We start from the raw sequence: 22,684 nt of genomic DNA, 5'->3' as shown, positions 1-22,684 counted from the left end.
CTGTCAAATACTAAAGGTGCACTAATTGTTCAGGTTACACAATCCTTGCGTCCTTTAATATATGAGTGATCCTGTGCATCTGCCAGTTTAAAGCAAGAGTTGGCTCAGAAAGGAGATGGACAGGCAAACTAGGAGCAACCTGTGGAGATACACAAACCTCTCCCTGCTCTCAGCCTTTACGTTGAAGAAGCAGGTGTATACATTACACTTTGCAGTCTCCCAAACACACTAAAACTTGAGCTCTCTTCCTGCTTCCTTCCCTCCAGGTTTTAGTAACATTCTATATTGTTTAAATGAAATACAAACTCACTGTTGGCCTCTCTACCCCAGCATCAAGAATCAGGATTTCAAATCACTACCAAGAAAAGTGTCACTTCACCAGAATTATGCAAAACCATTTTAGAAAGTTCTGCTACCTCCCACAAGCTCATAATGTTCAGCTACAACAGGACATGAGAAATTTGCTTACAGAGAATACAGCAAAAGTGGGCTGACAGTTCTGCAGTATCTGGCACACGGGGACCCCTCTTGGACCCACATGTACTGTACGAACACTGGCCCATGGAGAAATGTGCCTTGTTTAGCTTGACTGAGGCTGCAGTTCCTACGGAGGAAAAACTCCTTTTGTTTTAAAATAGTAATAGTTCTCTTTTTCCAACTCCAAGAAACTACCATGACTCTCAAAAATTAACCTGCATTCATTAGAAAGAGCAATTGTGTCTTTAAGACCCTCATGTAGAAGCAGGTCACACTCAACAATATACAGCATGAGAGTGAATAAGGGCAATTAAGGATGCAAAAGGCCTGCTTGGTCAACTGGTTCAGACCCGTCCATTAAAAGATTGTCAGTGTAGTATATTTTCAAGTGCTGAGTCCAGTTTTCCATAGTGCAAGTCTCTTTCCCAATTTCTCCAAGGAGGCGATTCCATTCTTTAATAGATCTTGTTAGTAGAAAACTTCCCTTAGTTTTCTTTCATACTTTTGTCAACACTTCTTAACTCAACATTTTGTGTAGCAGCTACTGTTCACTCCCAGGACTGGGCATACTGAGGTCTCCTGTCCTTGTAGCTATCCATCTCATCACGCAAACTTTCTGGAGTGGGCAGAGCACAGGGAAGAATATCTAACTGTAATGTGTTTAAACACAATGTTGAAATCAACTAAGAATGCAACCCCAGGTTTCCTGCCTACTCAAATGCAGCAACCACTTCATCTACACTTATTAGAGCTAATAATCATGCAGAATTTGGCTTTGACAATTAATATACAATAAGACACTGCAAACATGTAACAAGGGGGGAAACTGTTGCATATGCATGTAGAATGGGTTTTTGGAGAGGTGCCTTCACAGTTTTATGATTCTGTTTAAGTTGGATTTGCCAGTTTTCCTGTCATTATCCCATAGGCCAATGTTAATAATCAAGATCTATATTATATGCTTTGTGGTATAATTAAAGTCACTACTTAATTAGAAAACCTAGCTAGTGCTAAACAACGGGGAATCAATAACGTATCTAATGGGAAAAGCCAGAAAGAACTTTTGTTTTATATCAGAAACAGCTGAGAGCTAATAAGTGTACTGTGCTGTGCTCCACATGGGAGCTCTGATCCCATCATATCTTATAAGCCAAGCAGTGCCAAGCCTGGTAATGACCTGTATGGAACATCTCCCTATCTCGTCAAACAAGCTTGGGATTCCCTGTGCATAAGCTAGCGGGCAGCCTGTCCCGTTACCTTCTAGGGCAGTGGGGCAGGAAACAGCATGGGAAGTGTTCCATATTATTACCCTGGTGAAGACTGAGGTGTCTCATGGTCCCAGGCAGAGCGTCCACATTAACGACAGCAAGACTGATTCCTGACTCATTGCCAACGAATAAGGAAGAACGATCTGAGCAGCCAGAAGAGACTTCCTATGCACTGGCCTCCTTATTACCCTACCAGGAAGATGGGAAAAGTGGACGAGCTGGTCTTTAGGGTACAAGCGGGGGTGGTAGACGCTGTGAGGATGGCGGCAAATCGACCTCCGCGGCTCCCCCGTCGATGGCGCTTACTCCTACCTCCCCTAATGGAGTTCAAGCGTCGATTCGGGGATCAAATGTCGCATCCCGACGAGACGCGATAATTCGATCCCCGATAGATCGATTTCTACCTGCCAATTCAGGCGGATAGTGTAGACATAGCCTTAGGCAAGATGGAAAGTCAGATGAAAGTTGGACAAGATGTACCTATTCAAAAGCCTTGCCAACAGTTATGTACACACAATACAATGGGTGTGCAAGCATCCCTGCACTAATGTATTTGGTCTGTATTTTGGGCCAGATCCTCCGTTGGGGTAAATTGGAGTCAATAGACCTAAAAACAGCCCCATCGGAAAAGCCTTGTTTTAATACCGACACTAACCAAACTACAGATAGGGATGATTCATCCCCCAACTTCTCTTTCGGGGTTTTAAAAATGCTCCAAAACCAAAAGTTCCCTGCACCGTCCTGGCATTAGGGGTATTAAAAATCTCTACCAGGGCATGGATTTTGAAGCTGGTTGAAACACTTTAATCACTCATCTTTTCTCAATCACAAATCATCCCAATTAGTCATCCTCCTCCTATGTAATTCTGTCTATTCCATTTTTAATCTTGGACACTCTATGCTATATACTCTCTGTTTTAACAAGGTCATATTTGAAGTCGAATAGGTTGGCCAGCACGGGACACTATACCCCAAATGTGGTCTAAGCAACGCTCCATAAAGAGCTAGCAAATTATCCTTGGATTTATGTAGAGCTAGTTGAAAACTTTGACAGAACAGTTTTCCGTCAAAAAATGCAGCTGAGTCAAAATTGAAAAGTTTTCCAGGAACATGTTCATTCTCATGACTTTTTTTAAATGGGAAAAAGTCAAAATGTTTCATTTTGACTTTGTTTGATTTTTTGTTTACTTTTATATTAGATTAAAACATTAATTTATATATATAATGTAACATATTGTATTTAATACATACTGTTTCATATTCATACATACTAAACATTTTGATGGTCCCACATCTAAACTTTTTAGAATTTTCGTTTTGAGGGAAATTTCAAAATGTCAGTGTTTTGTTCTGATTCACAATTTTTAATTTCAGAATTTCCCATGGAATGGAAATTCTGGGTCCTGACCAGATCTAGATTTGTGCCAGATTAAGAGTTGTTTCACACTGGGGGATTGTTAATCCTGTACTCTAATCTATACTGCCCAATCTGCATAAAAAATTTAAATTATGAATTTTAACGTGAACAATCTTAAATCATCTTTCCCCAACCTATGAGATGGAGCCCTGGGGTCACCAGACTACTCCAGAAGTGAGGCATGAGAACAGTGCGGGTGGAGAAAACTTTATAACATTGGATCTGCCTCTCCCCAATAATTATCAGAGGGGTAGCTGTGTTAGTCTGGATCTGTAAAAGTAGCAAAGAGTCCTGTGGCACCTTATAGACTAACAGACGTATTGGAGCATGAGCTTTCGTGGGTGAATACCCACTTCGCCATGCATCCGACGAAGTGGGTATTCACCCACGAAAGCTCATGCTCCAATACGCCTGTTAGTCTATAAGGTGCCACAGGACTCTTTGCTACTTTCCCCAATAATTGATCTTACAATAGTGCGTAATCTACCCAATGCTCTTTGAAAGTAATTAATCTTCCACCCCTGCTCCAATACATCTTCTAATGCAGATGACCACAAGAACAGCTCCCTTGTACAGGCCTTCAGGCAGAAACCCATAGACCAAAACTTCTCTTCTCTTCTTCCATGGCACTCAGATAAGCTGAAAGTGTGATTTGCCCCAGTAAAACTATCAATGGACACCCACCATTCCAACACAATGCAGCTATCTTCTGGGTGGGGAACAAGTTCATCATAAGAACATAAGAACGCCCGTGCCGGGTCAGACCAAAGGTCCATCTAGCCCAGTATCCTGCCTACTGACAGTGGCCAATGCCAGGTGCCCCAGAGGGAGTGGACCAACAGGCAATGATCAAGTGATCTCTCTCCTGCCATCCATCTCCATCCTCTGACAAACAGAGGCTTGGGACACCATTCCTTACCCGTCCTGGCTAATAGCCATTAATACTCTGTGGGAAAGAGAAAAATGTCTAAAATAAATGTGTGCTCTTGCAGACATGAAACTGGTAAGTTGTGAAGGCCTGGAGCACTGAAGGACAATCCCTGATGGAATGGCTGGTTTCTAACATGAGGCCTTAGAGATGGTTGATGTTATTAAACCCCTGAATGAAGAAACCAGAGGTCTATTTACTAAGTCTTTCCCCTTGATAGCCCCATTTGATCAATTTCAGAATCCTTTTGATAGGTAATTAAAAAAGCTTTTCCTAAGGTACAGTGTGCAGTGAACCATTAATTACTTTCCAGAACCTCAGAGATGCTATTCCTTTGCTATTGTGAAGCATTAACAGCAAACAACTAAAATGTCTGCCTCTATAAAAGGGCTGAATAAATTAAAGTAATTTCTCCAAGACCTGGTGTTCTCTGCTCTTTGTGGCTGAAAATTTCAGTTCTTTCAGCATTAATAGGTTTGCTGTTTAAGGCTACATTTTCTCAATACAAATATCCATGACCATAACACAAAGAAATATCTTCCTTGGCTGATATAGCCGGTAAACTGAATCCATCTCTTAGTATTATGGCTGTCACTCAGCTACCACAACGTGCTAGGCATGCGGTTGCACAAAAGAGATCAGTTAAATTAAGGATCCTCACCTAGTGGCCATAATTTCTTGTAAAAGCCAATTTAGCTCTTATGGAGCTCTAGGAGCATATTAACTTTTCTCAAGTGTGTGCATAATGCATCACAGCAGGTGTTTTTGACAAGAGGGAGTATGTGTGGGTGTGGCTAGGTCAGTGGTTCCCAAACTTTAACAAACCTGTGAACCCTTTTCACTAAAATGTCAAGTCTTGCGAAGCCCCTCCTAAAAATGAATATTTCCAGGGATTTTCTCCTTTACCTGACTATGAATTATAAAAGCAGTGATCTTGGAAATATAAAATTTGTTTTTATGACATGCTTATTACACACTATTTATTAGTATTAATTATTTATCATAACAGTATTTTTATTACATTATGAAAACAGCAACACTCTTCCAAGATCTCACTTTTGTAGCTTGTATCACTTTGAATAAGCCTGTTATAAGATAAGGCTCCTATGTTTCATCAAAGAGTATCAGATGTGAAACAGCATGAAAGTGATATAAAATTATTCTGCTTAACTTCCAGGGGACAAATTTGTCACGTACACATGGGAGAAAGAAGAAGGGAAAACATCAGCTATGGGTTGTCTTAACTCAGGAAGTTCCTTCAAGAAGAAATGTAGCCAAACTCCAAACCTGGAGACAATGGAACTGTCTGTGCCTGCGTCTTGTAGATACCTAACTGCTTGGTTTGCAAAATAAGCAAGGAGGAGGGGGCAAGTAGATGAACAATAAGGGGTCATAAGAGGGGCAGATACATGTAGCTTGCTAATTATGTATGGTAATGATAGCAAATTTTGGCCAATCAGTAGAGCGATAGATTATCATAAGCAACTGCATTATGTGGTTTCTTTGGTGTGTTTTCTTTGTTCTTGCTGACTTATGAGCTCGAACCCAATTGCAATTGAAATAAACGGATTGCCCCTCCCAGGGCTCCTTGCTTGATTAGCTGTGTCCGTCTCTCCTTATTCCTCAGCTGGAACGGACAGAAATTTCTATGACAGTTTTGGCACCCCAGATGGGACTTCTCCAGCTCGGAACCGCTCCAGGGCCCCTCCCTTGAGAAGGACCAGTGCGCGCCGAGGTGAGTTTACCTTGGGTTGTATTGTCTTGGGAGTTGCCCCCCGGTGGGGACGATAAGGAGGACTCTGAGAGACCAACCACAAGCAATGAGACAGATCGCGTTGGAAGAGGCCTCATCAGGAGACGGGTAAATTGTCTCTGAGGGTCTTAGACCCGACGGTTTCCTTGGGAGAGCCTCGGTGAAATTACTGGGACATCCGTCTGGCAGTTAAACACTTTTAGAGTGCCAGCCCAGTACAAAAACAAGTTTCGGATGACAGGCGATTACCCAGACAGGAACAGAGGCTGACTGGATAGGCTGGGTGGTCTCCCCAGGACATTAAAGGAAACAGTCACTGGCTCTGGGAAGTTAGGAAATGCTGGACTTACAGTTGCCCGGGCTACCTTAATTTGGACCCTATGCATCCAATCTGTGCACTGAATGAGGCAAGAGATGTGATAGTATGTGATCATGCAATTGAAGAATGTATCATAATGCATATGCACAAGGAGGAAGTATTAAGATTACCTGAGCAACCATAAAACTGGCATTTGCTAACTTTTCCAGGGCTTGATTTGGAACCTAAATAACTTTTTTTGTACATGGTTTTTTTGTATGCAGTTTCCTAGGTGTGGTTCATTTGGTTGGATTGGTTTTTGGTTTTGTGTTTTAGGAAAAAGGTAAAACCAAATTCTCCTGTGCACAACTGTAAATCCACTTGCCCTATCATGCACAATCAGGAGGGACTGAGCGCTGAACTTTCAGCACTGTAGCACAAACGGCTAGCCCTTGAGCTACAGGACTAACTACATTAGCTGGTAGCAACAGACGGCTGTTGTCCCAGAAAGGGGGTTGTGATGTTGGGACCATGTCCTAGGTCCAAGAGTAATGGCCTGGCACCGCCCAGCCCTCTCTCTCTCTACCTCCTCAGAACCTCTGAAAATCAGGCCACTCATATTCAGGTGCCTAAGCCAGGATTTAGGTAGCTAACTTTAGGCACTCACGTTTGAACATTCTGGCTGCAATCTGTATCAAAATTCTACTTGCCCACAGTGATCTGGAGAACATGATATCAATGTTTTCATCGGTACACAAAGCAGGAGCTCGAATAGTGTCAAAAGGCAGCTGTTAGATTTGGAGTCTTCTCATCTAAATGGAAAAAGGCCAACACACTGCATAATAACGGTGATTTATTAGAAAGGAAGTGTTGGCCAACTGGACTCTGATATCTGGTGACGGATGTGGTAGAAGAACACAGATGTTTAGAAAGACATTTTTGACCTTGTTTTCCTCAGGTGAGAAACTTACAGAAGTGTCTTGGAGAAGAGTAAGGAAGAACGAACTGTCATACTCATGGAATATCGTGAATCACAGTATTTCCAAACGTGATTTCTCTATTAAACAACATTTTCCCCAGAGAGATATCCACACTGTCAGTACTGGCTCAGCTAGGTTCTACCACAGAAGACTGAAGTTTGCCTCCTGTCCATGAGTAAGAATTACAACAGAAGAGCAGAATAGTTAAGCATGGCGTAGGAAGTTTTGCTAATGCTTTACTGCAGGTGCCCTCTGGAAGGAGCAGGAGGTTTAGCGTCCCTGTATCACTACTGAGCCGACCACCTATATGCCAAGACACTTGTCTGTATTATGCTTTTCATGGCAGCAACAAAACTGATAGCTTCCACAATAAGTGCTTTTTTGTGCACTGCAACAACACTGAGAAACTGCTGCAAGAAATATAGAGCGAGATGAAGAGGGAACAGAGCAAATATGAACAGAAAAATGCATTAGTCAATAGCGCCCACAGATCAGCCTAGCAGGTGAACAACCTGCATATATTAATAATATACTCAGCAGCAGCAGGGCTGCTTGTGGGAGAGCTACATAAACCCGTCCTTCCTTCGACCTTCCCTCTTCTTTTGGCTTGTGCCTGACTCGATGAATAGTGAACATTTCTGAAGTTTCTGTCTGTTTTGTATGAAGGGGGATCAAAACAGTTCAACCAAAAGCATTTATTCCTTAGGTGTTCACTGCAACAAAAATAATCCTGTGCAACTCATTTGGCATTCATACGCATTTTATAACTACTTTTATAGGCGTTCCACTGGAATTTAGGGTACATCTACACTACAGCGGGGAGTCGATTTAAGATACGTAAATTCAGCTACGTGAATAGCGTAGCTGAATTCGACGTATCGCAGCCGACTTACCCCGTTGTGAGGACGGCGGCAAAATCGATTTCTGCGGCTTTCTGTCGGCGGCGCTTACTACCACCTCCGCTGGTGGAGTAAGAGCGCTGATTTGGGGATCGATTGTCGCGTCCCGACGGTGTGCTAGAAATCCCCGAGAGGTCGATTTCTACCCGCCGATTCAGATAGCCTTAGATAGCTAATTGGGACCATTATTAACTAACTGGACCATACATTTTAAAGCACTGCCATGTATTTTCACAAATCTAAAAGACATAGAGCACATTACGCTGACAACAAGCTGCAAGCTGCAAAATGAAATCCCAATTTAGTCCAATGCAAAATGTTTCAGCATATAAATGTGTGGAAAATCACCCTGAGTCATAATTAATCCAGATGATTATACACCATTTTGCACTTGAAGGTAATATGTATGTATCACTTCCAGGGGCGGCTTTGACTTTTTTGCCGCCCCAGGCAAAAAAGCCTCCCGCCGCCCCCCGCCCTCCCGCGGGGAGCGCGGCAGGGGAGAGCGCCGAGCCCGGCCGCGGGCCCGCTCTCCCCAACCGGCCGGAGCACCGGGGGGAGGGCAGCGAGCCCACCGCAGCTCCGCTGGTGGCCGGAGCGCCGGGAGGAGGACAAAGAGCCTGGCCGGGGCCCCGCTCTCCCCGACCAGCCGGAGCACCGGGGGGAGGGAGGCGAGCCCGCTGGGGCTCCGCTCTCCCCGGCGGCCAGAGCGCAGGGAGGAGGGCGGAAAGCCCGGCCAGGGCTCCGCTCTCCCCGGCGGCCAGAGCACCGAGAAAGGGCGGCGAGCCCAGTCACGGCCCCGCTCTCGGACCGGCGCGCCGCGCCGCGTCACCCCCCTCCAGGTGCCGCCCCAAGCACATGCTTGGTGGGCTGGTGCCTGGAGCCGGCCCTGATCACTTCTGATATTTAATTCTTGCATCATCCCAGAGCTTTAACAGTCCAAAATTGCTAGAACATAGAAATTGACTAGGAAGGCCTATGACATTTTCTAAGCGATGGTCAGCAGTCCAACTCCATGTTCATCAGATTTGGTGCAGTGTGAAATCAGACTTCGGAAGAGGAGAAGGACCTAGGGGTCCTTGTAGACCGCAGGATGACTATGAGTCGACAATGTGACGTGGCGGTGAAAAAAGCCAATGCGGTCTTGGGATGCATTAGGCGAGGTATATCTAGTAGGGATAAGGAGGTCCTGCTTCCGTTGTATAAGGCGCTGGTGAGACCTCATTTGGAGTACTGTGTGCAGTTCTGGTCTCCCATGTTTAAAAAAGATGAACTCAAATTGGAACGGGTGCAGAGAAGGGCCACTAGGATGATCAGAGGAATGGAAAACCTGTCGTATGAAAAGAGACTAGAGGAGCTTGGGTTGTTTAGTCTGACAAAGCGAAGGCTGAGGGGGGATATGATTGCTATCTTTAAATATATCAGAGGGATAAATACAAGGGAGGGAGAGGAATTATTCCAGCTTAGTACTAATGTGGATACGAGAACGAATGGATATAAACTGGCCGTGGGGAAGTTCAGGCTTGAAATTAGACGAAGGTTTCTGACCGTCAGAGGGGTGAAATATTGGAACGGCCTTCCGAGGGAAATGGTGGGGGCGACGGACCTGTCTGGTTTTAAGATTAAGTTAGATAAGTTTATGGAGGGAATGGTTTAATGGTAAAACATAGTAGCCAAGGAAAACCAAGCGATGGTACGTAAATAGTATAATGGCCAACAAGGGTCAGGCTAGAGACTCTTGCCTACAAGCTCGGGGTCTTACTGATCGCCATATTTGGGGTCGGGAAGGAATTTTCCTCCAGGGTAGATTGGCTGAGCCTCTGGAGGTTTTTCGCCTTCCTCCGCAGCATGGGGCAGGGATCACTAGCAGGAGGGTCTCTGCCGATTGAAGTCACTAAAACACAGGATTGGGGACTTCAACAGCAGAGTCCAGGGAAGGGTCTTGTGGCCTGCAGCATGCAGGGGTCAGACCAGATGATCATAATGGTCCCTTCTGACCTTAAAGTCTATGAGTCTAAATGCTGTTCAAGATCAAATCTAATTAGCTCATCTAAAAGTCCATTTAAAAAAAACAACCCTGCCTCTGGTGTACGTGGGATGCCAAGAGAAGAGAGAGCTGAGATATGTTTCCTACACCATGTTTAGGTCAAAAGGTGATTTTTATTGCAATCAAGGGAACTGTAATTTCAAGTGAACTATTTACTGTAATTAATTCCATTTGGCACATGAAAATAAAATGCCTGAAAAATTGCTGCCTGCTTCTGTGCTGAGTTAGTGTTTCCCCATTTATGGGGAAGGGTTGTTTGTCCTTTGAGTTTGAAGGTCTCGGTGACAACAGCAGGTGGAAAAGCAGAGAAATGCAAACATACAGGAAAAGCAGCTTGCTGGCAGGATTACACAGGTTTGCAGATTTCTTTGCAGTGGAACAACACTGGGAGTTGCTACAATTTAGTAGGCTGGCATTGGTTTCATCTGGCTGTATGTCCCCTTTGTGAGACATCCCTTTCCTGTTTATTGCATGGATGAAAATGCATCAAGAAAAGCCATTATATTGCTGTACATTTATTTAAGGTGTGCTAGGAAGAGTCACAACTAGAATGCTTACCCTATCTCTATACAGAAGATGGACAAAAGTGGTGAAATTTACAACAGTTAAAATATAATGAAAGTCAATATTTAAAGCCACATTTTTTCCCAAAGAAGCAGTAATATGTGGGAGTTTATCTATTGCATATTACAAGCTCCACATTTGCGTGGCTGAACTGTATTTGCATTCATAAATTGGGTAAAACAATCCATGCAAACAGCCAGCTGATCAAAAATATTCCCTGTTTGCATCCACAATACCTACATGTGTATGCAAATGTGGGAGTTTGAGTGGGCAAAATGGAGGTTAGACTGGGAAGGAAGGATGGTCAGAAGGACAGAGCACTGATGTGGGACTCAGGAGTTCTGGGTCTGGTTCTGAGATCAGCCACAGACTTCCTGTGTGATTTGTGGACCTTAATTCTACCCCGTTCCTCATCTGTAAAATGGAGATATTTCCCTACAGTCACAGCAATGTTCTGAGGATAAAATCTGTTAATGATTGTGAACTGCTCACTGATGAGGGCCACGTGAGTACCAAGGAAGACAGAGAGATAAGGAGTCCTTTGGAGTACAAGGTTTTACATGAGAATTTAGGGTGCGATTTTCAAACCCTCACTTATCACTAATTTCTAATGAGAACGGGGCATCCAACCCCCTTAGTCAGCTTTGAAAATTTCAGCCTTAGTGTATGAATGAAACTGCATATCGGTCACACCATAGTAGATCTGTTAGGATGCAACATTCAGGTATAACACTGAACAATGGATAAACCAGAAAAGTAGTCTTGATAGTGCATGGCTCATGTGGGATACTGTACTTTTGAACTCTTCATGTCAGTGGGTGTTCAAGTGAGAGTTCCCAGGTGTATCTGGTGTTTAAGTGCTTGTATGTCTGTAGTTGCCAGAATCAAAATAAGGTTGCTTGTGAGAATCATAGTAGAAAAGTGAAATCTAATCAAATTCACCAATTGAATGGAGGTAGAATCTCCTTCTGATACACGCAGATTAAACTCAGCTCTACCACTGAACTTTCACTCATTTTTCAAAGCAAATTCAAACTAAAGGTTTGTTGAGGCTTGGACATGTCTCGATATACATGTTTCCAGGCCTAACTAGAACCACCCCAAGAGTGTCCAAATATCACACAGAAAGCAGCTCTCATAGTATTTCAGACATTTAATAAGACAGTATAATCTTATGGGAGTCCCAACCAAAATGGGGGCACCCAAAGGGTTTGGATAACCACAGATGCTTATCTGAACCAATGGTCAAAGCTTCTAAGTAGAGATGAGCCAGAGCCAAAACTCCAAATTCCAGCATCACCAACTCGAAACACCCCCAAATTTTGAAGATTTGGAAATATAGCAGCTAGATCCAAACTTTGCAGCTTTGGCTTCTTTTCACCTTTTTAATGCTTCACCCACCCATATTTACTAACTACTTGAGTTTATTAAATAACAAGAGGCATGACCCAAACCCCACTGAAGTCAAATGAAAGATTCCCATTGACCTCAATGGTGTTTGAATCAGGCTTAATATATAAATTTAGTGGTCCCAGGATAATCCCACACTGGAGGGTTTACCCTTTCTCCAGGTGAATCTCATGCTGGATTTTCATCACATATTGACTCAGGTGTAACATCTAAGTAATATTCTTCTCTCTCTCTCTCTCTCTCTCTCTTTCTAATCTATCTAATATAAGATTACTTTTCCACACCAAGCATCTGAGTATGTGAATGCTGAGTCAATGGTTCTGAGACTAGATTGTAACATCTAAGGGACTCTGGGTAGGCTGAAGTTTTGTTTTGCTAAATTTAGTTTCTGGCTTCTTGAATTGTCAAAGATCTTTTTTAAATTGTAATCTGCTCATAGAGCACAATGGTTGTGCTTGACTAAACTTTTCTCCCCTCCTTAATAAGGTACTTTTATTTAACTTTCACTTCTGCCTGGGAACCCCAATGGGGATTTTTAAACAGAAGATTATTATTACAAATTAATTAACTATTCTTTTCAGTTTTGTCTACTGAGAGCAGCTAAGCATTGCTGCCGATCTTCACTGCATTAAGACATTACTGATCGTCATTCTCAGAATGACTGCAAGAATGACTTTTCGGGAGAATACATAACGATATAAATATGAAAGATTTGAAAGGCACTTAACACAACCTATAATAAATCAGTAAAAATATTAAACATATAATTGCAATGTCAAATGCAGTGTAGACATGTGAAGAATGTGATATTATAGTGTAAATATGCACATTCCACAGACAGTAAAAAATCTTAAGTGCATCTCTGACTGTAATTAAAGGCCCCTGCTGTGATAGTCTTACTACTTGTTTCATCACAATATAGACATGAGTAAATACCCTGCCTCTACAGTTCTGTCATAAGAACACCCCAAGTGCAATTAAACACAAAGCATTTGATGTTTTCAATCTTAAACAATCAGTGTCTACAAAACAGCGCTGCTTCCATTTGTTGGTGCTACCACATCTTTCATAGTACGTGACTCCAACAGGCAGAGAGAGGCTCCTGCTGCTAATATCTGAGCTTAAACAATGCTCAGTACTTTGAAGTTATTACTGATCCAAAGGCATGGACATGCATATTGTGGCATTACTTGTAAAGTTAGCTACAGATGCTGACGTGATAGCCATGCTTGAGATCACAATTGGTCTTTATAGTTCTCATTACACTCAGGAGCGTATATCTGGCTAACCTTTCAGTACACTCTGAACATAAGGCATGCATACAGAGCTGCTACCATGGTCAGAGGAACAACAATCACTTGCACAAATAAAAATGTAGGATTCGACTTACTTTTTTGGTCTGTAGTCAGGAATGGACCTATCCAGTGATATCCTGTCACTGAGCTGGGCATTGTAACCATATTCTTCATACTTAGTCTCAGATTCATGACTGTCATCTCTCAAGGTAGCAGCCATTCCTCCCTGGCCCAAGCCTCCTGGACCTTCAACTAGTCCCATGGGCTTGGCTAGACCTAGAAAGAAAGAAAAAATGCAATTGAAAGGACAGTATAGAGGAGGTAGCAATAGGGTTGTGTCTATGTGTTTGGTTTTTTAAAACATTTAAGCAAATAGTAATCTGTTCTAGAATTTTTATTAATTAAGCATACAATGACTGGATGAAGAAGGTGAGGATTAGAGCAAATGTTCTCTCTAGGAATACTGGGCTAGATCCTCAGCTGAGGTAATTTAGCATAGGCTCAATTGTTTTCACTGAAACAAAATGCTGAAAAGCCCATCCCCACTTGAGATGTTAGCCAGTGAACAGTGCACCTGGTATGTTTTGTCCACCAATGTATTAATGCTAATGTCAAGAAATCAATTTAAAAACAACAACTATAAACACAGAGAAAAAAACCCATCTACAGATACACTGTCAAGTGCATCTTCCATGGCAATAGAAACTAATAAATCATCTCATCACATATCTCAAACCTTAATGTTCCATTTTCTGAAGAGCTGCCTATCCATAAGTCATTAAAAGTTATGAACTTATTTAGAATAGTCTTCTGGATCCTGTACAGCAGCTTACAAATATCGTTCAAATAATTCACAACACAGAGCAAAACAATTATAGCTAGAGCTGGTTGACATGTGCCAAATTAAGATGGTTTGAGAAAAAATAGTCAACATTTTCTCTCTCTCTCTCTCTCTCTCTCTCACACACACACACACACACACACACACACACACGAGCACACACATGATAAAATTTTTAGTAGGAGGCTGAAGCTTATTTCTCCTTCTCCCTTGTAAGGTCTTTGACAATCTTGCCTTTACTATGTAAGAGATGGAACTCTTGGGGATCTCCTTTGTACCCCATTGGTAAGCTCTGCCCTCGTTGTTTATCATAGCACTATCACTGGCACCACAAATCCCTAGTTAGAGATCTAAGGTGCACTTACACAACTTGGTAGATGACAATAAGTTTGAGAGCTAAATATTAAGGCCAACATTTTTAAGTTCGAGAGCCTATAGTGAGACACTTAAAGCATACTTAGGTATCTAAATATAAATGGCCTCTTTGACATAGGTACTGAGCACTTGCATAGAGGTATTCAATGCCTCTAAAAATCAAGCCACTGTTAGTTAGGCGCCTAAATGTGGATTTAACTGTTGGCACTCACATCTGAAAATATTTGTCTTAACACTGCAGGGAGCAATCTCGATGCAATTTGGGCACTTGACAGCCACTTGAGCCTCTGAAAATCTCCCCTGGTAACTCACAAGTTCATTGCCAAGTATCTAGTTAAGTTCCTCTTCATCATGCCCCTGAAATGCTTGATAGTCTCAGTGTGAATCATGGGCCTTAGGGTACAAGGGATGGGGGACAAAGAAAACACTACAGCAAATCTTTCTTGGCATGGCCAAGCCATTTAAAAATTCAAACAGCTCTAGGCAAAAAAGCCAACTGAGTTGTCAAAATGAAGGCAAAACATGAGGATCACACTGGCAGGATCTCATTATGGTTATGCGGTATGCGTGGGAGGTGAGCCCAAGGTCTGATGGGTGACTGACTTAGAGGAAGAGAAAGAATAGGTGAGCAGGAGCAGAACTCCCGGAGGCCATGTAGGTATGGGAGGGGGAGAGGGAAAGGCTGGAGCTTCAAAACAGAATGTTTAAAAAGTGTCTTGTTTACTGAGGCAGAGAGAGGAAGGGCACAGAACAGTGACGTTTGGCTTGAGGTAGAAGCTATCTTGCATAAAGGTTCTCTAAAGCCGCAAGTAAAACAGAACTCAGAAAGATACAACATATGAACAACACAAGTGCATTTTGGGATGGAGAAACTCACCAGAGCATTCTGCCAGGGGAACCTCCAGCCCACCCATTTAACCGGCTTTATAGGCCCTTTGTGATACCAGAGCAGAGATCTGGCCCATGGTGTCCTCATAAGTCCCCTTGCACTTGCGCATCTGCATAACCTGTGGATATGGCAGGTGCTGGCGTCACAGGGATAATGCATCTGATAGCAATGGATGGAGTCCACGTTTAAAGCCTCATTTATTAAATGTATTGTTCCTTTCTCTAAATAAGCCTCTTATCTATTTGCAAGAAATGAACAGGAGGGTCCATATCAGTAACTGAATACACTTGCCTCACCCTCCACTTCCCAAAATCCAATTTTTCCCCTTAAAAGTAAAATCTGGGAATCAAACGAGTGTACCTTAAAGTGGGAATCTTGCAACAAGAATAAGGTATCAAAAAACACAAAGGGAAATTCAAGAAGTTAGCTCAGCTGGACTGGATAAAAACATTCAACATCAGGCAGTTTTGGCAGGCAGGCACAGAACCTTTTCCAGCTTTGACAAACGTTGCGGCTGATCGTCTTTGTGCTAGTCCAGCATGCAAATGTTGAATGCACCTTTCCACGTTATGCTGCGCTGCCAAATGCAGGGGCAGGAAACCCAGAGAATTTGTTTCTATACAGCCTTCTACAGCGATATGAGCAAAACTAAACAAAAGACTTGACGACCCAGAACATTTCCGGTGATTTCCTTGAAGTTGGCTGTGTTTTGAAGCTATCCTTTAATTCATGGAATTGTTCAAAGTAAAGCTCCCACAAGCTACAAAGCATGTGGGACTCCTTTGTTCCTTTCTTCTGCTGAAACATTTATAAAACTGTCTGGTTGATACTGGTCATCCTCCTACTCTGTGGGCTAGACTGCAACTTGGACTGCATCCCCCCCAATGAGGGAACTTACTTAGACTCCCACATCTGCTCTTAACCAAGTTACCTGAGCCTGGGGGTGTAGAACCTAGTTACTCCCTCTCCAGAGCAAGTGGGAGGGGAGGGACGGGGAACCGACACAGCTCTGGCTCCACTATCCTTCCCATTACTGGCCAGTGTAGCTCTGTTGGTGTGGAGGATGTCAAAATTTGCTGCAGAGGTAGGCCAGTGGCAAATCACTCTTGCCTTGCCCGTGGATTTAGAAGGCAACAGGGCAGGCATTGTGTCTCAGAGGGGAGTCTGAATCACAGTGCCTTCTGGGACTTCTCTTCCGTGAGAACTGCGGCTTACCCCACCCCACCTTGTGCTCAAAGTCACAGCTGAGCCCTCGGTTTGTGCAGTACCCAGCACCATGGGGCACAATGCTGATTGGTGCCTCTAGGTGCTATGCTAATAGTGATAAATATGAGGGGCTGTGGAGCACCATTTAAAGGGTGGCAAGGGCACAGATTTCCCTTGTCCCCCTCACTGGACCTCCTCTTCCCCGGAGGCACCCATCTCTACTCGCAGCCTGACCCTGTGGGCACACGTGTTCCTACACCTACCCCCACCAAAGCTGAGTGAGTGGCGTTGAGACCTGGAGAGCAGGGATGCAATACCCCTCAGGTTTGGCCTTGCCAAAAAGTGGCCAGACGGTGGCCCGGGTGGACCTCCTCTCGACTGGCGCTGCAGCCTAAATACTGTAGCCCCTGAAGCATGCTAGCTGCTTTGCAAACAAACACACTGACAAAGACAGTTCCTGACCTTAAGAAGTTAATGTTCCCCCATGTAATTTACCAGTTTGCTCTATGAAAAAAACAGCATTACCCCATCCATCATGAACTGCTATTCTTTATTACTCATCCCATTTATAGGAAATGCCCATTAAGCACCCCTTTTTCACTGAGACTGCACCAAAATGTTTTAGGAATCTTTTTCTAGAGTACATTAACCTGCTTGTAGTTATCCCAATAAAACAGCTGGGATTGTATTATTGACCAACATACAACAGTATTACATTTTTGCATTCTGCAAGTATAATGAGAAACTATAACCAACTATGCCTAAATACAATTGAGAAATGATTTTATCATGCCTATGATTCAGTACATACAAGTGGAGTAACTGTAACCAATAATGCTATGCCTTCGATTTTTGCTGTTGACAATTTTCCAACAGACCAGCTTTCTGTAGGAAAATGCCAATTTGACAAAATCAAAACATTTCACTGGACCATATACATTTTGTTGAAGTTTTCAATGGAAACTTATTGAAGAGCTTTAACAAATGGAATATTATATCATATGTATAAAGTTATAACATACTATAGACGTCAAACCAAATCTCTTGGACCTGATTGAAATGAAGTTCTTCAATCAGGTCATTAGGTGTTTCTCAAAAGAAAAATAATCAGAAATTCCATATTGTGGGAAATGTTGACATTTCTACTTTTTTGTTCTGATTTGGGACCAAAGGAAATTTTGAAGGGTCTGAATCCCCTAGGAAATGGACATTCTGAGTTTTGACCAGTGCTAGTATTTAATATGAAGCAACACTTTCAAATAGACTACCATGTAAAGCACTGATCCTGCACACCCATACTCTCACAAGTAGCCCTTCAGAAAGCAATGGAACTACTTCCCGGAGACACTCCTTTAGTAAGAATAACTACACGCAGGCTTAGACTTCTTCCAAAATGCATGACTTCCAGTAGTGACTAGTGATTTTGAGCACCTCCATTTTTGGATGCCAACTTTAAAGGGGCCTGATTTTTCAGAAGGAGGGTGCTCAGCACTTTCTAACAAAAATCAAACCTCTTTAACGTGTCTTAAATCAGGCACCCAAGAATTTGAAGAACTCAAAATCATTAGCAGTCACTTTATAAATGCTTGTCTGCTATGTTTAAGTCACTGAAAGATCCTGGAGTACAAAGGTTTCTTCTTTAGGCTTACTGGCTCACATTCTGATGTCAAAAACAACAGGGAGTCCGGTGGCACCTTAAAGACTAACAGATTTATTTGGGCATAAGCTTTCGTGGATAAAAAAACCCACTTCTTCAGATGCATGGAGTCAGTTACACCAATGTACGTAAGGGGTGACTCCAGCAAAGCCAATGAATTTACACTGGCATAAAGGACATAAGTTCCGGCCCACTCACTTTAGTGGTAATGATGGTTTTGTTACAATAGAAGATAACTGTATTTACTTCTTCTAGTTCAGGTTCTGCTTGTTTATGAGCAAAATCGTTGCATCCTGAAAGGCCCAAGGACAAGAGGAATCAGCATGTGGAGAGTCTCAAGCGGTCTGTTTGTTATTGTTCTCGCTAGAAAGATGGCTAGGTAACCCTGCCCAACCATGTATAATTGTAACACTTTAGTACGCTTTATTCCCAAATCTAGTATTTTAACTGTTCATGCTGCTAATCTGATCTTTTTCTAGAAAACCACCAGAGCTGCACTTAAAAGATACTGCTGGGTTAGTTTTTTTTGCTCTCATTACCCCATGCTACTGTAGCCTGCTTGCAATTATCATAATAATGCAGCAATATTGACCAATGTACAGCAGCAAAATAAATGATACCACATTGCTTCATTCTGCAAATACAATGTAAAAGTGGCTCTAGTCGCTTTTAAGAAAAATTTACTATTACTTGTCCTACATTCTCCATCCATATAGTATCTGCAAATGCAGTAATTACAGATACTATGTTTCACTTTTATATTTTGCCAGTCAGCAGTTAGATGTAATAATCTTGTGTACCATATAAGAGAGCATCTATATAGCATCTTTTGTCTCAGATGATGCCCAAATGCTTTACAAATTGCTTTCTGTATGGAAATAACTGCAAAAGCCAGTAGCATTTGGCCAGGTCATGGCCCCTGATCCATGCATGGACAGTTCCCTGATCATGTGGCCCGCCAGCATCAAAGAGAAGAGGGGGCTTGCCATCTCTGCAGCATGATTCTGCATGGAGATGGGGTCAGGATATGAGGGCTGAGGAGCCCCATATTGGGTGGAGGTGGAACCAGGGCTGTAGAGATATATTTTGCTCATTCTTATGACCTCTGGTGCTTGCCTGGAAACGGCAATACAGTTCAGGACTGTATTATCTGTTCTGCATAGCTCCTCTTCACGATGAGGAACGCTTTAGAAGTAGGAGAGTGGGTCAGCCATTGCTAGGGAGAGTCCTAGGAAACAGTGCTCCTAGGGAATATGGGAGACAGAGACCCAGGTTCTCCTATGTGTCCCAGAGGATGGCTCCAGGTTTGGGGCAGGTCCCACAGCTCTTTCCAATGGAGGAAAACCCTCACACCCCTGACAATATGATTGAGGGGGATCCTCATGGAGATGTCTTCCTCCTTATTCACAGATGATCCAGGCCACCATGTGGACCCTTGGTTCAGTACTGCCTTTGAAGAGATACATTCACTGAATCTGCAGTGTCATGTCCCACAGCACCTAGGGTTTCCCCATTGAAGTCTCCCATCCAGTAGTAAGCCAACCTACTCCTGCTTAGCTTCTGAGATCTGATGAGATCACATCACACTGTAATACAGTTGAGAGAATCCAAAGAGCACCAAGTGCTCAAACAAGTAGATATCTCAAACTACTTGGAGCTCAGATAATAAGACTGCAGAGCTGAAAAGCCCTTCAAAGACTGGCTTTGTTAAATCCAGCATAATTTGCTTTATAAGTGACAGAAAGCTTATTCACTATGAATAATAATCATTTTTCACAGATCTCAAGATGAAGACAGAAGGAACCCAGTTATTTCAGATACTGAACTCCTCTCTGTCACAAACCCAAGAGACCAGCAAAAAACAAATGAACAAACATTAACACCATATTGTACAGCAGCCACTTAGGAACTGTACAATTCTAAAGATCATCCAGATTCAGGAAACCTGTGGTCAAGGTGTAAAATCAACTGCAAATCAGAAGGAAAAAAAAAAGGTAAGAAAATGCAGATCGTAAGAATACACACATGCCCGATCCAATTTCATAGTCAATAACAGATGCCAAATCTTCGCAGTATACACAAATTACTGCATCAGTGCAATTGCAGGTATTTAGTACGTGAAAGCAAGGTGTCACTTCCGAAATATAATGAAGGTTTTACTAGTTAGAGAAAAAGAATCCAGTGTAAGTAACTTTGCTTTTATTAGCAAAATAGCTGACTCGTCAGTCCTGTGCGGTGGAGTGTGAGCAAGGATTTCAGCCTAAATAACATTGTCAGCTCCTTTAAAGGTTTGATATGGAACAGAAAATGGTTAAGTTAAAATAGCATTTTATACTCTATAAGTCTTATTAATAGATTAGATAGAGTAATAAGGACTGTATAACTGTGGCAAGGACACCACAATCAACGGAGAGAATGAAGCACTGGTTCTAGGCCATGGTAGCCTAGTGATACAGTGCTGAGCCAACATAGGTGGAGGGACTCGAAGAACTTCACTTTGCTCTGAAACCTGGATCTTAAGCTACTGGAAATATTGGTACTGGGCAGAGGTGCAATTGCTATTGATTTTATGTGGAAGGTGCTCAGATACTACAGGGCTGGATAGCAGTATACAACCCTCAGATGAAAGAAAGACAGAAAAGCTCCCACCACTGAATGTTGGCATGCATCTGGGTTTTAACCCTTTTTATCATGTTAGTTTTCTTTTCTTTTTTAAGTCGCATTCTCTTCAAAATCTATTTGCATTTTGAACGTTTCATTGCACATCAGTAAGTCACTGTGGCACGGTGGCGGAGTGGCCAGGATCGCAGAGTTGCGCACTGCCAGTTAGTGTCAGAAATTGCTCCCGGCTGGCAGGGGGGCATCAGTTGTGGGGGCAGCCAGATTTCTCCCTCCTTCCTCCCGGTGGAGGAACATGGGAACGGAAGTAAGCGGTGACACACAGATACTGCTCACACACATGTTCCTCTACACCCCCATAGGGAGCTGTGAAGGGGGAGCAAGGAGCAACACCGAGCACTCTGTGTACTGAGGGACGAGCACCAATGCCAGCTGCTCCATGCATTCAGGTTAGTTTCATGGGGGCAGCTGGGGGCAGGGGTGAAGGGGGATGGAGAGCCAGGCTTCTTGCAATTTTATTTTCCAAGGGTTGCATCTTCCTAAATGTTTTTTTTAAACTCAGGGGGAAAATGGCACTTTATCTCTTTAAAAGCTTCCCCCTTCCTACCCCCCGCCCTAGATTTTTTCAATTGAAAACCTGTCTGCAATATCTTTGGAGGGAATCAATACTCTGAGACGTTAGCTTAATCATAGAATAAAGAAGGAATTCAGGGGCAATGAGAAATTCACATCATTTGGAGCAGCTGACTTTTGGTAATCTAATCAGTTTTTTAAATTACAAGAAAAAAGGTTTGTAGGCTATACGATAGATATGTTAACACAGTTCAAACAAGCATTGGCTCAGAAGTTCTTTTTATCCAAAGTAGCTCTATACAGAATTTGTTAACATGCTGGACAGGAGTACAGTGCAAAATGAAGGAACAGCATCAGTTCTCAAAGAAAGGACAAGATTTGTTGTGTCTAGCAAACACTGCAAGTCTCAATTCTCCCACCTTTATGTTTTATTATTTGTACTGAAGTGGCACCCAGAGACTCAGGGTGCCATTGTGCTAGCTGACGCATGGGCTCAAATATAGCTACAGATGATTGTTTGACAGATGACACAATAAAAAGACAGACTCTTCCACAAAGTGTTAACAATGTAGGTTAGGACAAAACACTGCTGATGTCCAAAGCAAACACCTGGGTTGGGGAGGGTGAGGCAATAGCAAACCGAGCAAGATGTCACATAATAAATAAAGGTCTCAGTACTGAAATCCTCAATGCTTTTTTTGCTTCGGTCTTCACAGACAAGGTCAGCTCCCAGACTGCTGCACTGGGCAGCACAGTATGGGGAGGAGGTGAGCAGCCCTCAGGGGTGACAGAACAGGTTAAGGACTATTTAGAAAAGCTGGAGATGCACAAGTCCTTGGGGCCAGATGCAATGCACCCGAGGGTGCCGAGGGAGTTGGCTGATGTGATTGCAGAGCCACTGGCCATTATCTTTGAAAACTCGTGGCGATCGGGGGAGGTCCCGCACAATTGGAAAAAGGCAAATATAGTGTCCATCTTTTAAAAAAGGGGAGAAGGAGAACCTGGGGAACTATAGACCAGTCAGCCTCACATCAGTCCCTGGCAAAATCATGGAGCAGGTCCTCAAGGAATCCATTCTGAAGCACTTGGAGGAGTGGAAAGTGATCAGGAACAGTCAACATGGATTCACGAAGGGCAAGTCATGCCTAACAAACCTGATTGCCTTCTATGATGAGATAACTGGCTCTG

The 22,684-nt window shown here is 42.9% G+C and overlaps 1 protein-coding gene across 2 annotated transcripts in view; it reads right to left on the bottom strand.

The window, feature by feature from the left end:
* GALNT9 (polypeptide N-acetylgalactosaminyltransferase 9) overlaps positions 1–22,684 on the bottom strand; it is a 331,540-nt gene that overhangs the window by 161,162 nt on the left and 147,694 nt on the right. For both annotated transcript variants that reach the window (XM_054007015.1, XM_054007014.1), the window contains exon 2: positions 13,432–13,612. In XM_054007015.1, coding sequence (XP_053862990.1) covers positions 13,432–13,598 — 167 coding nt within the window. In that variant the 5' untranslated portion in view covers positions 13,599–13,612. The remainder of the gene's footprint in view (positions 1–13,431; positions 13,613–22,684) is intronic.

Source organism: Malaclemys terrapin, chromosome 16 (genome assembly GCF_027887155.1).
Source record: "Malaclemys terrapin pileata isolate rMalTer1 chromosome 16, rMalTer1.hap1, whole genome shotgun sequence".
Classification (NCBI taxonomy): domain Eukaryota; kingdom Metazoa; phylum Chordata; order Testudines; family Emydidae; genus Malaclemys; species Malaclemys terrapin.
The sequence above is the reverse complement of the archived record's forward strand: the minus strand, read 5'-3'. Positions and strand labels throughout refer to the sequence as shown.